Source organism: Heloderma suspectum, chromosome 14 (assembly GCF_057233095.1).
Source record: "Heloderma suspectum isolate Gila_16-S chromosome 14, 16-S_ref, whole genome shotgun sequence".
NCBI classification, from domain to species: Eukaryota; Metazoa; Chordata; class Lepidosauria; order Squamata; family Helodermatidae; genus Heloderma; species Heloderma suspectum.
Window position 1 is genome coordinate 5732339 of NC_139471.1, and position 17017 is coordinate 5749355.

The following is a 17017-nucleotide window of genomic DNA, read 5'->3' on the forward strand; positions in this document are numbered from 1 at the left end:
TCAGCCAGCTGCCCCTGGGAATCTCACGAGCAGAGCTTGAAGGAAACAACTGTCTAATGTTGTTTGACCCTAGTACCTAGTATTCCGGGACATCCTGCCACTGAACATGGGGGTTCCAATTAACTACCAATGGGGAGCCATTATATCATTTTGTGACAGGTGGCAAAACAAATGCTCCGCACAATTTGCATTCTGGGCTCCTACTGAGGTTTGCATTTATATCAGGGTTGTTGAACCTCTTTCAGTCCAAGGGCCAAATTCCATTTTGGTGTGGCCCTCGGGCTGTATTCCAGTGGTGGGCGGGGCCAAAGGCAAAAGGGGTGGGGTGAAAATGCCAAAAATACCAGCATATTGTAGCTTAAAGCTCTTCCTGCCAGTAAAGAAGCCTTAGGAGAGGCATGTCAGCCTTTCAGAATGGGGAAAAACTGCACAAAAGCCAGGAAACCAACAAACAGGCAGGGGTAAAGGGATAGGATCAGGGGTAAGAGGGGTTCTACCCCCCTGATCTCTGTTCTTACTTGGTTATTTTTAATAGTTGCATACTCCTTAATGTAATACAATCTCTTAAGTGAGTTTGCATACAAAAGTATATTAAAATCGCAGTTAAAATTACATATCTAATCCAATCAAACAGTAAAAATTTCGATTTGCAGCAGCAAAGGTAAGATAAAAAGCAACAATACAAAGAAGCAGCACGATGATCAAGTATAAGCCAGGGAAAGCTTGCTTATACAAAATCTTCATGGGAATGCATGCCTGTACTCTGACAAGGCAAATGCGCATAGGAATGAAATCCGCAAGCTAGGCCAAGCAGCCGCTTACTGTCTACCATCACGAGCGCACGTGGAGAGGCTCGCAGAGTGGGCGCTGTGGCAGCCCTGAAGTCTTCCAGGGTGGGACTCTGCCTCAGCTCACCACCTCTTCCTCCCATCAACAGAGCGGCATTAGATGTCAGCAGGAAAGCGGCACCGTGTCTGTCCATCGTTTTCCTTCTTTAACATCGCCTTATCTTGCAATTGGAGACTTGGTCCATCTAGCCCGGTATTGACTAGTGCCTAGCTCCTCAATGGCTTGGGAAGAGACATTCCCAGCTTGGCATCTTGCAGTCCTTTAACTCGGGTGCAAAAAGTGCAGCCCGCCAACCCATTTCTGGAGGCTCACCCTGCATCTGCTGCTGTGGTGAAATTGCCTGGGATTCTCCGTGCGCACAAGTGAATCCCTTCCCTTATCTCCAGTCTCTGCTGAGAGATCGGAGACAGGGAAGGGAGTTACCCACTAGTGCTAGCTAGAGAAAGCTGAGAGAGTGGCTGATTTGAGTGTTATATTAAAAGGAGACTATTTTTCAATTTGAAACAGATTAGGAACATAGGAAGCTGCCTTACTGACAGCAGCTCTCCAGGGTTTCAGGCCAACTTAAATGTTTTTGGAGACCATGACTTTTGCACTAAATAATTAAGGGGACAGTCCTAAGCATGTTTAGACAGAAAAGAAGTTCTACAACTCCCAGCATGCCCTAACCAGCATGCTGGCTGGGGAATCCTGGGAGATGTAGGACTTCTTTCTGTCTAAGCATGCATAATTGTACCCTAAGCTGGTTAGATATGTGGGGTGGTGATACGCATTTAAGTTTATAAACGGGTTTTTGGCCAAGGCCTCCACGCAGGGAGGAAAGCCATGTGAACACGTTTTTTAAAAAGGTCCATCTGTAGTTGCCAAGATCAATACATCATTCAAGGGTGCAACCGTTAATCCATGCTGAAGGATTAATCAATCCATGTCCAGCCTAAACAAGATCGTCTTCACCACTCTCCAGAGTGCCAAGAGGAAACAGGCTAGGAGGGCTTCCTGAGCCAGAGAGTTCCAAAGTCTGCATGCCACAACTGAGGAGGCCCTGTACTACTAACCCATCAGCTGGACTTCGGATGGAGGGATACCTGGTGTGCAGGACACCTGATTGCTTTGAAGCAAGGGTGGGCATCTGATGCCCTCCAGACGTTTTGTGCTGCAGCTCCCATCAGCCCCAGCCAGCATGGCCAATGTTCAGAAATTATGGGGATTGCCGTCCGAAACATTTGGACTGCAAGACACCGTGTTGTTTACCCTTGCTTTAAACAGAGGCGTCTTGTGAGAAGGGAAAGCACTCTGCACGTGCTCAAGAGTCTAGTCAGCCTTTTCCATGGGGCGGGGCAGAAGAAAAAGACAACCAACTCTCCTTGGAAGCCTTTTTTTAAAAAAAATTTATGTTCTAGAGAGGTGACTGACAAAGCGACCCGTATAGATTAGGGGAGCCAGAGAGAGAGTCAGTTCCGGCGTCTCCATGGCGACCGCACCCCGCTCGGGGCGCCATGTTGGATCCCGCCGGCTCTCGCGAGAAAAACGCTCCCCCGCCACATCTCCTCCCCCTCCCGCCCGGTGGTTGCCATGGAGACCAAGAGACGCCGGGCCGGGCCTAGCCGGCTTGAGGCGGCCCTCCGCGCTGGCTTGGCCGGGGATGCTCAGGTAGGGCCGGCCGAGGAGACGAGAGAAGCAGGCGCGGGAGGCGTGAAGGGACGTCCTGAGGAGGGGCTCCCGTTACAGGCTGCCGTGATACGCCCCCGCCCCCGTCATGCCAGTATAAATATGAGGGAAAGCCCCCCCCCGCGCTTAGCATGCTGGGAGAGCAACTGACGGAATCACCCCCCCCCCCGAACTTTGGCTAGCAAGTGCAGTTTTCCTGTCAGGGGGGATGATGGAGTCCTAAATAATTGCTTCCTTCCCCACTTGTCCCCTTGGGGTCGCGGGGGGGGGGGAGAACTCCATTCCTGGCTGTTAGCAGCATATGTGCATTCGCATAAATCGATGCAGATATGAAATTGTGCAGGCGCTGAGACTATAACGCCCGGGTCGCTACAGGTGAGCAACCGGGATCCAGAATTGCAAACAAGGCCGCAGTTATCCTGCGCACGCACGCTCGCTCGCTCATTTATTTATTTATTTGCCGAAGTATGTTTATCCCGCTCCGCAGCCAGAAAGGCTCCTGGAGTAGTGAAACAAGATGGCCCCTGCCCCGGCAGGATTGCAATCTAAAAAGAGAGGACACACAAGGAAAAAGGGATGGGGAGGGAAGAGGGGAAAGAATTAAGGGCCCTATCCTATTGACGTTTGGACAGGAAAAAAAAAAAAAGCCCTACAGCTTCCAGCATTCCCCAGCCAGCTAGGAGTTGTAGGACTTGTTTCTGCCGAAACATGCATAGGATTGGCCCCGCTATCCCTCTCATCTCCCTCTGTACAGCCTGCTGGAATGGTTGACGGCAGCAACAGTAGAGGGACGAGGAGCCTTCATGGGGGAGGCCTTTCAGCGGGGCTGGTGGAATGGCCCATCTGCCCCCTTTCATCTCCCTCTCTTACTTGTAGTAAGCCCTGTTGAATACAGTGGCATTTACTCCTGAGTAAACATGCATAAGATCAGACAGCACACTTGCAAATGTTGCTAGTCCACAGTGATTCTCATTAGTCCAGTGTTGTTGTTGTTGTTCAGTCGTGTCCGACTCTTCGTGACCCCATGGACCATAGCACGCCAGGCCTTCCTGTCCTGCGCTCTCTCCCGGAGCGTGCTCAAGTTCATATTCATTGCATCCGTGATGCTATCCAGCCATCTCATCCTCTGCCATCCCCTTCTCCTTTTGCATTCAGTCTTTCCCAGCATCAGGGTCTTTTCCAGGGAGTTTTCTCTCCGCATTAGGTGGCCAAAATATTGGAGCTTCAGCTTCATTATCTGTCCTTCCAATGAGCACTCAGGGTTGATTTCCTTTAGGATGGACTGATTTGACCTCCTTGCAGTCCAGGGGACTCGTAAGAGTCTTCTCCAGCACCACAGTTCGAAAGCATCAATTCTTCGGCGCTCAGCCTTCCTTATAGTCCAGCTCTCACAGCCATACATTACTACTGGGAAAACCATAGCTTTGATTAGACGGACCTTTGTCGGCAAGGTGATGTCTCTGCTTCTTAGTATGCTGTCTAGGTTTGCCATAGCTTTCCTCCCAAGGAGCAAGCGTCTTTTAATTTCATGGCTACAGTCACCGTCTGCGGTGATCTTGGAGCCCAAGAAAGTAAAATCTGTCACTGCTTCCATTTCTTCCCCTTCTATATGCCAGGAAGTGATGGGGCCAGATGCCATGATCTTAGTTTTTTTAATGTTGAGTTTCAAACCAGCTTTTGCACTCTCCTCTTTCACCCTCAACAAGAGGCTCTTGAGATCCTCTTCGCTTTCTGCCATTAGGGTGGTATCGTTTGCATATCGGAGGTTGTTGATAATTCTCCCAGCAATCTTAATTCCGACCTCTGATTCATCCAACCCGGCATTTCTCATGATGTACTCTGCATATAAGTTAAATAAGCAGGGTGACAATATGCAGCCTTGTCGTACTCCTTTCCCAATTTTGAACCAATCGGTTGTTCCATGTCTGGTTCTTACTGTTGCTTCTTGACCCTCGTACAGGTTTCTCAGGAGACAGGTAAGGTGGTCTGGTACTCCCATCACTTTCAGAATTTGCCACAGTTTGTTGTGATCCACACAATCAAAGGCTTTAGCGTAGTCAATGAAGCAGAAATAGACATTTTTCTGGAATTCTCTTGCTTTCTCCATGATGCAGCGAATGTTGGCGATTTGATCTCTAGTTCCTCTGCCTCTTCTAAACCCAGCTTGTACTTCCGGTAGTTCTCGGTTCACATACTGCTGAAGCCTAGCTTGTAGGATTTTGAGCATCACCTTGCTGGCATGTGAAATGAGCGCAATTGTGCGGTAGTTTGAACACTCTTTGGCGTTGCCCTTCTTTGGAATTGGAATGTAAACTGACCTTTTCCAGTCTTGTGGCCACTGTTGAGTGTTCCAGATTTGTTGGCATATTGAATGCAGCACTTTAACAGCATCATCTTTTAGGATTTTAAATAGCTCAGCTGGAATACTGTCATCTCCGCTAGCTTTATTGTTACTAATGCTTTCTAAGGCCCACTTGACTTCACTCTCTAGGATGTCCGGCTCAAGTTCAGTGACCGCACTATCATGACTATCAGGGACATTCAGATCTTTCCTGTATAGTTCTTCTGTGTATTCTTGCCACCTCTTCTTAATCTCATCTGCTTCTGTTAGGTCCCTGCCTTCTTTGTCCTTTATCATGCCCATCTTTGCACAAAACGTTCCCTTGAGATCTCCAATTTTCTTGAAGAGATCTCTAGTCTTTCCCATTCTGTTGTTTTCCTCGATTTCTTTGCATTGTTCACTTAAGAAGGCCTTCTTGTCTCTCCTTGCTATTCTCTGGAACTCTGCATTCAGTTGGGTATATCTTCCCCTTTCTCCCTTGCTTTTCGCTTCCCCTCTTTCGTGAGCTACTTGTGAAGCCTCATCAGACAGCCACTTTGCTTTCTTGCATTTCTTTTTCTTTGGGATGGATTTCGTTGCTGCCTCCTGAACAATGTTACGGACCTCCGTCCATAGTTCCTCAGGCACTCTGTCTATCAGGTCTAATCCCTGAAATCTATTCCTCACCTCCACTGTATATTCATCAGGGATATGATTTAGGTCATACCTGAACGGTTTAGTGGTTTTCCCTACGTTCTTCAATTTAAGCCGAAATTTTGCAAGAAGCAGCTCATGATCTGAGCCACAGTCAGCTCCAGGTCTTGTTTTTACTGACTGTATGGAGCTTCTCCATCTTTGGCTGCAAAGGACATAATCAATCTGATTTCGATATTGACCATCTGGTGACGTCCATGTGTAGAGTCGCCTCTTGTGCTGTTGGAAAAGAGTGTTTGCTATGATCAGCATGTTCTCTTGGCAAAACTCTATTAGCTTTTGTCCTGCTTCATTTTGTACACCAAGGCCATGCCTGCCTGTTATCCCGGTGATTTCTTGACTTCCTACTTTAGCATTCCAATCCCCTATGATGAAGAGGACGTCTTTTTTTGGTGTTAGTTCTAGAAGGTGTTGTAGGTCTTCATAGAACCGATCAACCTCAGCTTCTTCGGCCTCAGTGGTTTGAGCATAGACTTGAATTACTGTGATGTTGAATGGTTTGCCTTGGATTCGTACTGAGATCATTCTATCATTTTTGAGATTGTACCCCAGTACTGCTTTTCCCACCCTTTTGTTGACTATGAGTGCTACTCCATTTCTTCTAAGGGATTCTTGCCCACAATAGTAGATATGATGGTCACCTGAATTAAATTCGCCCATGCCTGTCCATTTTAGTTCGCTGATTCCCAAGATGTCGATGTTCAATCTTGCCATCTCATGTTTGACCACCTCCAGCTTACCTTGATTCATTGATCTGACATTCCAGGTTCCTAAACAATATTGTTCTTTACAGCATCGGATTTTCTTTTCACCGCCAGACACATCCACAGCTGAGTGTCCTTTCGGGTTTGGCCCAGCCGCTTCACTCTTTCTGGCGCTACTTGGAAATACCCTCTGCTCTTCCCCAGTAGCATATTGGACACCTTCCAACCTGAGGGGCTCATCTTCCGGCGTCATCTCTTTTAGCCTTGTGATACGTTCCATGGGGTTTTCTTGGCAAGAATACTGGAGTGGGTTGCCATTTCCTTCTCCAGTGGACCACATTTTGTCAGAACTCTCTGCCATGACCTGTCCATCTTGGGTGGCCCTGCACGGCATAGCTTATGGCTTCACTGAGTTACGCAAGCCCCTTCGCCACAACAAGGCAGTGATCCATGAAGGGGCATTAGTCCAGTACTGGTGACGAATTTCCCTTACCAGAGGCTGCTAGGCGAGTGCCTATATACATCCCATTACAACTGCATTCCACGCCACCACGTTTTGCCCTATTGTGACCAAGACTTCATGCTGTCCTCTCTTCATCACAATTTTGGCTACGCCCTCCAGCTCTCCTCTCTCTCTGCCTTAATGTGTGATGTGCTTAGACAGTTCCTCTGAAAATTATTTGCAGCTATACGTGGCTGGGTGTTGGAGACGGAATTCACCCAAAATATGCAAACATATGCAAGGCACTCAATGATTTCTAATGTCTTTTGTTTTGTTTGCCTTTTCTAAGCTAATCTAGCAAAAGGATTTTGCTGTGCAAAACCAGTGAAAAATCCAGAAGCGCTCTGCAACATGACCTTGGTGGGTGTGTCCCGTGTTGTCCCCAGTGGGAAAGTCTACAGGCAGATCTTTGATGATGAGGTACTAATACTGGGGCATGCTGGGAGTTGTAGTCCAACACATCTGGAGGGCACTAGGTTGGGGGAGGTTGTTGTAAGGGTGGCATCTAGCCAACAATAAATGCTTTTAAGGCTGCAATCCTAAGCATACTTAGTAAGTCCCATTGAGGTCAGTGGTGGAAATAAACAAACACACAATTGAATTGTACCACAAGTCCTGTTGTTTTCTGTAGGAGAGATTCAGGATGTAATCCTATCCATGTTCGGACAGTCTCTAATGGTGACATTCTGCAAACTCAAATAGCACTAGCAGAGCTCTGCTGAATATTTCCATTGTACAAGCGGTTGCCTATTATGCTTGCGCAACCAGTTGTGCAAGCAGTTGCACAACTGGAATGCACAGTGGGCTGCACAGGAGTTCTGCAAGACCGCTTGCACAAACGTTACTTTAGTTGGCTTCTCCTCTTGCACATAGTTCAGAACCTAGTTTCATCCAGTGCAACGTCATTTGCACTAAAGAAATGACATAGCTGGATGCTGCCCGTTGTCTTTCTTGGCTGTAATGCTATAAGATTTGATAGTGCAGACAGAACAGAGGAAGGGGAGAGACAAGGGCCAACCCAAACACAGAGGCAAATACGGCGGCCACCCAGGTTGCCCTATCTCAGCTATGTAAATGTCTTGAGAAGGCAGAGCCTGGGTTTTGAGATTTAATATCCACTTCTAAAATTCATGCTTATACATCAAGTGGAGATTCTAATCTAGTGCAGTGATGGTGCCCAGGAAACCATGGGTTGTATTTAGTCCAGATTAATTAATGTGGAAGGCGATAGTGTGATAATTAAGTTAGGGCGCAATCCTATGGGGATAGGCAGCCGCCTCCGAACTCGGGATCATCCCCTCCATGCTTCTCCTGCCCTGCATTTGTGGCTAGACAGCCAATTTCAGCGGGAAGGCGGAGCAGGGGAGGAGGCTGCTGGATGACACATAGGATGTGTCGTATTGGCATTTCTGGCTTCCTCGCCATGGAACGCCCCATTTTGGCCGCTCCGCGCTCCTCTTCCGAGCATGGAGCACAGGGCTGTTCTGCGTTGCCTGCGAGGCAGCATGGACTGGGGGAAGGTTGGTTCTCTGGGAACCGACCTCAGAGTGCAGGCTCTGAGATCGGTTCCCAGAAACCCACATCTCCTATGGCTGTCTAGCTGCTGACTACCGGCCATAGGATTGCTCCCGTCCCTGAAGTTAAAAATGAAAATAAGACAAATGTATCCCAGTCCACTTTGCATTTTTGACTGTTGTAAATGTCAGTGCTTAAGTGTTAGTATGCTGCCTCACTAAACTTTATATTTTTAAAAAATATTTTTGCTTTTAACACTGTACACTGTTTTTCGTGTGTGTTGGGGTGGGGGTGGAATTACCTTGAAAAGCAGCTTAGAAGTATGGGAAATAAACTCTTGATCATTGGATGTGCTATTGTTATGCTGCTTGACATGTGTTAAGACACAAGGCAGGGCTATGACAGCATAGCAATATGTCCACTCCATAGTAATTTGTCCTCTCCCTTAGGTCGGCCCTGGGAGAGACATGGGCGTCAGCAAATGCACTTCCAATTATTTGTATGGGCCAATCCAACCAAAAGAAAACATTTCCTAGATCCCATTGTTTTCACCTGGAGAGATTTGAGGATGGAACAGCCATTTTATTGTGTTCAAACAAACCTCCTGCACTGGGATAAGAGAAAAGAAAATGTGAACATCAGTTTGAAATGTAGTTGGGAAATTTGTCTCACACTGGAGAAAATTATGTATTGATGGTGCCTCATTAGGCATGATTTCTGAACAGATTGCGGTTTAGGGGGGAAAAACCTGCTTACATATTCCTTTTCCAAGTATATAGAGGTACAAAATAACTCAACCAAATAAACATGAATTAAAATCTAAAGCTTAAAATAACTGGAGAGAGAAAGCACAGGTACAGATTGTATCCTATCTAACAAGACAATCATCTGGGAACGAAGATAAATTTTTGTATGACAACTGAACACTCCAAATTCAGATTCACAAATTATAACAGAGCATTTTAATAGGTGTTCTAATAAGTAAACACTAGATATTAAGGCTGTACCAGTGCCTGTTTCTAAATAGAGTATTCCAAGAATTTTCTAATTGTTTAAAACTGTAAAATCTAATTGTTTCTGTTTTGAATAAGCTTTATGTAAAATGTTCTGATTGTACAAGCAATTATAATAAAATATTAATAAGTATAAATCATTGGGACTCAGAAGTACTTAACATTGGCTAGATTGTCTCCTCTTCTTCTTTTTTTGCGAGTTTTAAGTGCACCCTCTTTCTTTTTTGAGTTTTATTCCGTGGAGGAGATTGCTAACTTCTTTATTTTGGCTCTGGCAAGATAAACCTCGTGCGCACTCTTGGGGAGGCAAGAAGCAAGATTGCAAAGCATAAAGTCCCACTGATTCCAGGAAGGATCCCGTTGGTGAGGGACTTGGAAACATGTACAGGCAATGGGTTTTTATCGCATCGTCAGCGGACGTGGGTGGAGGGAATGCCCAATGATGACCACATTGAAAATCCAGTGCAATACAAGTAAGGAACAAACATATAATGTTACTTTGCATTGTGTCTCTAGACCAAGGTGGAGAACCTCAGGCCTGGAGAACAAACCTGGCCGTCTTGGGGTCTCCAGATGGCTATACCCACTGCTTCATCTCTCCTCTACCAGTCCACTTAATAGAAGGCAAAAAATTATTTTTTTTACTATCCTACTAAAAGGCTAGTAGCCTGCATTTCCATGTTGTCTGTGAAGAAGAGGGCTTCTTTTGCTCTGCTGCCAGCAGGCTTTTAGCAGGCTACTAAAATATTAATTGCAGGCTAGTAACTTTTGTGGGCTTATTTCTGTGGCTGGACCCGATGTACCCTTGGTGTGATCCAGCAGGGTAGTTCATAAGTTCTTGCTGGGAAAAGTCTGCTAACCCTCAAGGTTTTTCCCTCTGTTTCTCTTTCAGGGAGGCTGCGACTCAGGCCTTTCTAAAGGCTCAAGAAAGCGACAATGTGGTTGCTGCCCGGGAAGTCAGAGGCCTTGCTGAAGTCATCAGTAAACGTTACCAATTTAATTCTGGCCATTGTAATCTGTGTTCTTAGCCTATATGGTATTTATGGTATCTTGTTTTGGAACAAAGTGAAAAGGCTATAAAGGACAAATAGGTATAAACTCAGCATATTTGAAGATATAATCTCCCAGGGATTTGCTGTGGAGAACTCTTGTTGACATCTTAAATAAAATTTTTTCTAAAGAAAGTGGTTTGAGGGATCGTAGCCTGGGTGAGTGATTTTCAGTCTCAATTCCAAGGAACTTCTAGAAATCCTCTCTAGGCATGGAGTCTTAAAACGTGGTGTCCGTGGGCACCATTGTGCTCGCATGCACCTTTTTTTGTGGTCAGGCTCCCTGCCCTTCCTGATTTTTTGTTTTATTTCTGAAGGGTTTTTTTATTACACTTTTTTTTTTGTTGGGAGGCTGGTATGCTGCAAAGCAAAGTGTTGTCCTCCAGTGCCATATTTATTTGAGTAAAAAAGGGTGGTTTTGGAGCTCAGAACCCACCTCTGCCTTGTACTTAGGTTTTTGGGCAAGTTACTTTTCTTTTAGTCTCACCAGTTTGTGTTTTGTTAGATATCTCATTATGTTTATCCCAGTACAACACAAATTCTGCAGCTACACATCTTCCTTCCTTCCTTCCTTTCTTCCAGTTCCTGAGAGGAAAAACAGCAACATCATTGACCGTATTACGGAGAGCAGAAAATGCCGTTACGAAGAAACAGTGACAACGCTGAGGCGGGAGCTGGCACGTGTTGGGAAGGTGAGGGCATCCCTTTCATCCCTCCCCACTTTGTATCTGGTTATGTAGGAACCCAAGCATGGTACATCTCATTCATCAGATCTGCTTTTCTGTTTCAGGAAATGGAGCTGTGCTTTCTGGAGCCCGGGAAGTTGTTTCTGTCCAAGCTATCAGTATCTGATCAAACCATTGAGTCCCTTTTCCAGTCAGCTGAATGCGACACCAATCTAGGGACCTACACCATACAAGTGAGGCTGTGCATCACACTCACGCTAGCAGTGCCTGGCAGTTACCTGCCCTCAGTCTAAGGGCCAAATGACCTGTGATGTTAGTCATGAGTGCTTAAAGAGGCCAGCGGTGCTGCTGGGGTTGGACTTTGGGGCTGATGTCCTGGGCCCCACAGCCCAAGGGGGGCCCAAATGATGGCAGATGATGAGCGCAGCAGGAGCAAACACCATTTTATTCTGGTAGTCATGATGGTGCTATGATTGAAATGAGTTTAAAATGCACAACTGCTCAAAGCAACTTGCACACACAATACAGAAATCCATTATTAATATAATAGAAAGAAGAAGAGACCGCCCACCCCAACCAGTATAAATCACAATCAGCAGAATAATACAAATAAAAATAAATTCCGCAAAAACATAATCTAAAAACAATACAATATGAACATTGTTCATCCACAAAAACACAAAACCTCCCCATCTTCACAGCCTAGGATGAACATCCCAAAAGCAAGGCACAGCAATTGGGCCATAATGAATGTTATGTTTCTTCCTTGCAGCACTTTGAGGAAAAGTGGGACCTTGTCTTACAGGAGACCTTAAAAAGGAGACAGTGGATCAGAGAGCTAGATGAAGCCTTACACAAGGCAGAGGCAGATCGAACCGAACGGGTGAGTCAGAGATGGTGATTGAGCGATGGGGTAAATCAAGGCAGGCAGTTTTGGTGGTTTGGGGGGCCACATTGCCCCCTCCCCTGGAACCTACTATGCAGGCTGCACCCCTTTCCCATCGCTGGAAGTGGCCGGATCCCCAGTGCTCCTGGTTTCCCAGCAGAATTGCATCCCCCCCCCCCCGCCCACAAAAGGGGCAGCACGATTCTGCTGGGAAATGAGGCATGTGCTCCCCACGTGCCCTGTTTCCCAGTGGAATCGACAGATCTCTGCAGAATTGCACTCCCCATCTCCCCAGCCCACCAAACCAATGTCTGGCATAAAGGCTAAGGAGTTGTTCCAAAGGCTTTGTGAAAAAGGTGAGTTGAGCAGAGGGATTTCAAAAAAGTAAGAGAGGTAGCTTCTCGGAGATATTCTGGGAGGCAGTGCCAGACATACATTCATACATACATACATAAACAGCACATAGTTAAACTATGAAATTCACTGCCACAAGATGTAGTGTTGGCTACCCATTTGGATGGCTTTGAAAGGGGGTTGGATGAATTCCTGGAGGAGGAGGCTATCAAGGGCTACTAGTCCTGATGGCTCTATGCTACCCCCAATATCGGAGGCAGTGTGCCTTTGTACACCAGTGGCTGGGGAACGTGGGCAGGAAGGTGCTGTTACACTCCTGTCCTGCTTGAGGGTTTCCCACAGACAGCTGTTTGGCCACTGTGTGAACAGAATGGTGGACTAGAGGGGCCTCGGTCTGACCCAGCACAGTTCTCCTTATGGTGTTAAACAAAGGAGATAGAGGAGTCAAAGGGAAGACCAAGCCTTGTGCCCGTTCAACAAGATGGACAGTGATGTTGTCCGTGGATATGGAGCGAGAACAAGGAGATGAGGTCTTGAGAGGAACGTTGGGAAGTTCAGTGTTGGACACACCAAGCTGAAACAAGCCAAGCATCCGCATGAAGGGTTTGGCCTTTGGGAGCTGCCAGCACAGGAACGAGTTGCAGCAGAGGAATGAGTGGTTTAGATTGAATCGTCCAGACCAGTGTCAGCAGCTTTATAGGACCAGGAGGAAGCCTATTGGCCACTTGTGTCACCTGACTTCTCCTGAGCTTGTCGCTGCAGTACCACCCTGCGGCCATCCACAGAGGTGGCGCTGAAGGGCAGCCTTGAGCAGGCTTCTGGCTCCCCCTTCTGGCAAGCTGCCACAATGACAGAAAGGGTAAAGCACCAGGCTCCTGGATTCAGAGCCCCTGGTGCCTTGCAGCCTATAGCTCTTCAAAAGCGTCAAAAAGAGCTGCTTCTGCTGGCGCGCACACAAACATGCACAATCTGCCTCTTAGCTGAGGAGGAGGAGGGAACCTGGTGGGCCCACCAGCTGAGAGGGGCCGCCATGATTGTTTTTGTCATATCCTCCCTCTTACTTGATTTCCAGATCAAAGCCTTGTTTAGTAAATACACCAAGATCTTGGAAGACATTGCCTATTTGTTATCCTCTGATGTCCACAGATTCATACACAAAGAAGCCATGGTAAGAAACAACAATCCTCTCTTCTTGGTATCTGGAATTCCGAAGTAAGATAAACCCAGCTTTTGTAAATAGAAAGCTGTTTTGTGTATTTTGGGGCGGTGGGGCTGGATGGAATGATTGAAATTGGGCACCTTGGCATATCTAATTCTGGTAGCAAGATCAGGATGTTTTAATAAGATTGGTGTGTGGGTGCGCATTCTTGCTTAGGGCTACGAGTTTTAACTGGTTTAATCTGTAGATGAATCACCTACATTTTAGCTCCTCAAATAAGAACGTGAGCATTGACCAGTCATTCTTATTTATCTTAGTGACCCCAACAAATTGGCTGTTACCTTACATTCTCACTTTCTCTGCGGCCTTAGCCATTCCCTGTCTGCAAGCTGGCATGCTGTCTCCCACAATGCACTGTTGTCTGCATTGTTTGTAACTTATCTTTAGTATTGTTTGCATCTTCCAATCCCAGATGATAAACCAAGCCCTACTGGCCAATCGGAGAGCCATAGCCAGGTTGTTTGTTAATCTGATGGAGGCAGACCTGAAGAGCAATGTCTTTCGTCGGTGCAAACTTGACGAGAGAATAAAGATCTGGAAAGCTGTGCAGAAGGAGCATGTCATTTCCAGTTTCAGGTGAGGAATTTGGCAAGAGAAGGTGGTGAATCCTAAGAGGAATCCATGTTAACGAAGGCCTTGTGTTGGCCACCTGGGTCCAATGGCTGGCAGGTGATTAGGTAGTCTACCAGTACAGAAAGTGGTCTCCCTTAAGTTGCACAGATTGAGGGAGAGCAACATATTTTCCTTGGAACAACCTCCTAGACCCAATACACTGCTGTAGCTGAGCTTGTGCGTGTAACTAAAATAAATGCATACCCTTACTTTGGTTTTCCATTCCTTCCTCTCCTGCTGAGGTATAGAACCTCAGGCCTGGTGGTCAAATCTGATCCACCTGTGCTCCCAATCCAGCCTTCCAGGGTTCCCCAGACGGCCACACTCCTTTTCCCTGACTGCCGATTATTTGATGGTTTCCCAGCTTCTGTGGAGGTTTTTCCCCATTCCCAAAGGTCAACAGGCCTCTCCTAAGGCTTAGTTGCTGGCAGAGCCAGTGTGGTGTAGTGGCAAGAGTGTTGGACTGGGAGCTGAGATCCAGGTTCTAGTCCCCACTCGGCCATGGAAGCTCACTGGGTGACTTTGGGCCAGTCACACATTCTCAGCCCAACCTACCTCACAGGGTTGTTGTTGTGAGGATAAAATGGAGAGGAGGAGGATAATGTAAGCTGCCTTGGGTTCCTTGCAAGAGGAAAAAAGGAGGGATATAAATCCAATAATAATAATAAATGCAATAATAAGAGCTTTAACTTGCAATATGCTGGTTTTTTTGGCCCCACCCCTCTTGCCTTTGGCCCTGCCCCCTTTGTTGTCAGCCCCACCCATCCCTGGAGTGCAGCCCTCGAAACTGAATCCAGCCCTTGGGCAGAAAGCGGTTCAACGCCCCTGCTCTACTGCCACCTCTGTGGCTACCTTTAGATTGTGAGTTGTTTGAGGTAGGGGCCTGTCCTCTCCTTTGTAAAACACCACGTACGTTGTCTCTCAGACTGAGCAACCCAGTCAGTCAGCAGCTTTATAAGACCAGGTGGAGCCCTTGCGTCCCCTGGCCCCTGTCGTGCTAGTAGCCGTCATACCACCTCCTTGCCTCCCGACACAGTGCTGCTGCAGCGCAACAGAGAGCAGCTCCCTCCTCCGGCAAAGTGCCATGGTGATGCAGAGAGCTGAATGCTCGCCAGAGTCCCCAGCTGGGCTCCTTTTAAAGCCGAAGGCTTTTAAATCACGAGGGACCCCACACAAGACATTTAATCTGACGTTTGCGCATGTCCTGCAGAGCGTTCATGGAAAGTGAAAGGATACAGAACCCAAGCGCTGTGAAAACAGAACTGGAGAACATGCTGAAAGACCAGTTGTTGCTCACTGGAAAGAGAACGGCGCTTTTGTACTCTCTGGGGTATGTGAAGAATAAATTCAGCTTCTCGTACTGATGGGTTGAAAACATGGATAGTTGGGACAGGTTCAAGGCCCAGTAGGAATAGCTCCAGTCACAACAAGCATCTCTAGCCATCAGGGACATGTTCTGGTGCAAGTCAAAAGCTAAACTGCAAGGACGTCTACTTTATTTATTTAGCATATTTCTATCCCATTTTCCTTCCATCACGGTGGGGGTCCTAGTCCCCCCCCATTCCCCATTTTCTTTTCCTTATTCCCCACATGACAATCCCCCAGTCCCCATTTTCCTTTCAGGTTTTCTTCCTCCACCCTCATTTAGGCCCTCCCTTAAGAGACCCGCTCGCTTTGGCCTTCCCCTCCCCAAATGACCCCAAATTGTTGTTGTTCAGGCCTTAAGTCCTGTCGGACTGTTCCTGACCCCATGGACCAAAGCATGCCAGGCCTTCCTGTCCTCCGCTCTCTCCCGGAGTGTGCTCAAGTTCATGACCCCAAATTACTGCAAAACAAATAACATTAAGATTTGTAAAGTGGCTCTCAAGAGCTCATGTACTAAGGATTTTTTTTTTCTTCCTTGTCTTGTTAGCAATTTGTTGCCTCTGACACATTCTAAGGCTGAGATAAACGAATGGTACGAATCCGTGGTGATGTTAAATAAGCGTATAGGTAAGGGACGAAGCTGTTGTCATTGTTATTTAGAGCAGGGACAGCCAACCTCTGTTATCTTCAGGGTCTGCTCTGATTTTTCCAGGCAGTAGTCCATAGGGCCAGTAGTCCATCTTGCTTCACAGCCTGACTACTTCACAATCAGTGAGGCTCTGTAATAAATACATTTTGCTGTAAGGACTTCACAGTTATGGGGTCCAGGCGCTGAGGCGTGTCTAGAGCATTGCATATGAAAGTTAAGAAAAGGTGTAACAAATTGTGACCTATTTCTGTCCCTCCCAAGGTTTGAAAACCATTTTTTCCTTTCCACTGAAAGTGTGGCTAAAATTCTCACCACATCTTGTTAAGTAGAGACACTGGGATCACGCATGACCTGCTTTGCGAGCTGGATTTGTCCCATGGTCTGCCAGTTACACGGTTAAGGTCTTAAATGGTTTTACTTCCTCAGTCTGTGACTGAAGCGGAACTCCTCAATATGGTGCCTCCCTCTGGCTTCTCCTACATGTCACCCACTGGAGGGGTCATAGGGACATAAGAAGCCGCCTTAAACGGAAGTCAGACCATCGGGCCATCTAGCCCAGTATTGTCAGCACTGACTGTCAGCAGCTGTCCATGGTTTCAGGCAGGAGTTTTTTTCCTGCTCTGTGATCAAACCTGGGACCTTGTGAATGCAAAACAGGTGCTCTACCACTGAGCTACGGTCCCTGGCACCCCTTGCAGGGTCACAGGCTCTTGGGAGCAGAGGCAAAAGGACCTGGATCTTCCCAGGGGTCATGCCTGTTCCATCAAGGAGGTCTGGCCAAAATGTCTGTCTGAAGCTGGGGTCTTCAATGTGGTGCCTGCCTACTAGGTTCCCTGCTCCCCCTCTTTCTTATTTATTTATTTTTTCAACTGGCAGGCTGGCAGAGTGCTGTCCTCCAGTGCCATCTTTATT

General features: G+C 47.0%; 1 protein-coding gene across 1 annotated transcript in view; it reads left to right on the forward strand.

Moving 5' to 3' along the window:
* The first annotated feature begins 2426 nt into the window (after positions 1–2426).
* CCDC180 (coiled-coil domain containing 180) overlaps positions 2427–17017 on the forward strand; it is a 56794-nt gene continuing 42203 nt past the window's right edge. Inside the window, exons 1-11 of the mRNA XM_084821191.1 lie at positions 2427–2499; positions 7047–7177; positions 9565–9758; positions 10178–10266; positions 10917–11026; positions 11125–11253; positions 11793–11903; positions 13333–13428; positions 13892–14055; positions 15302–15421; positions 16004–16083. Of these exons, the coding sequence (XP_084677317.1) occupies positions 7109–7177; positions 9565–9758; positions 10178–10266; positions 10917–11026; positions 11125–11253; positions 11793–11903; positions 13333–13428; positions 13892–14055; positions 15302–15421; positions 16004–16083 (1162 nt within the window). The 5' untranslated portion in view covers positions 2427–2499; positions 7047–7108. The remainder of the gene's footprint in view (positions 2500–7046; positions 7178–9564; positions 9759–10177; positions 10267–10916; positions 11027–11124; positions 11254–11792; positions 11904–13332; positions 13429–13891; positions 14056–15301; positions 15422–16003; positions 16084–17017) is intronic.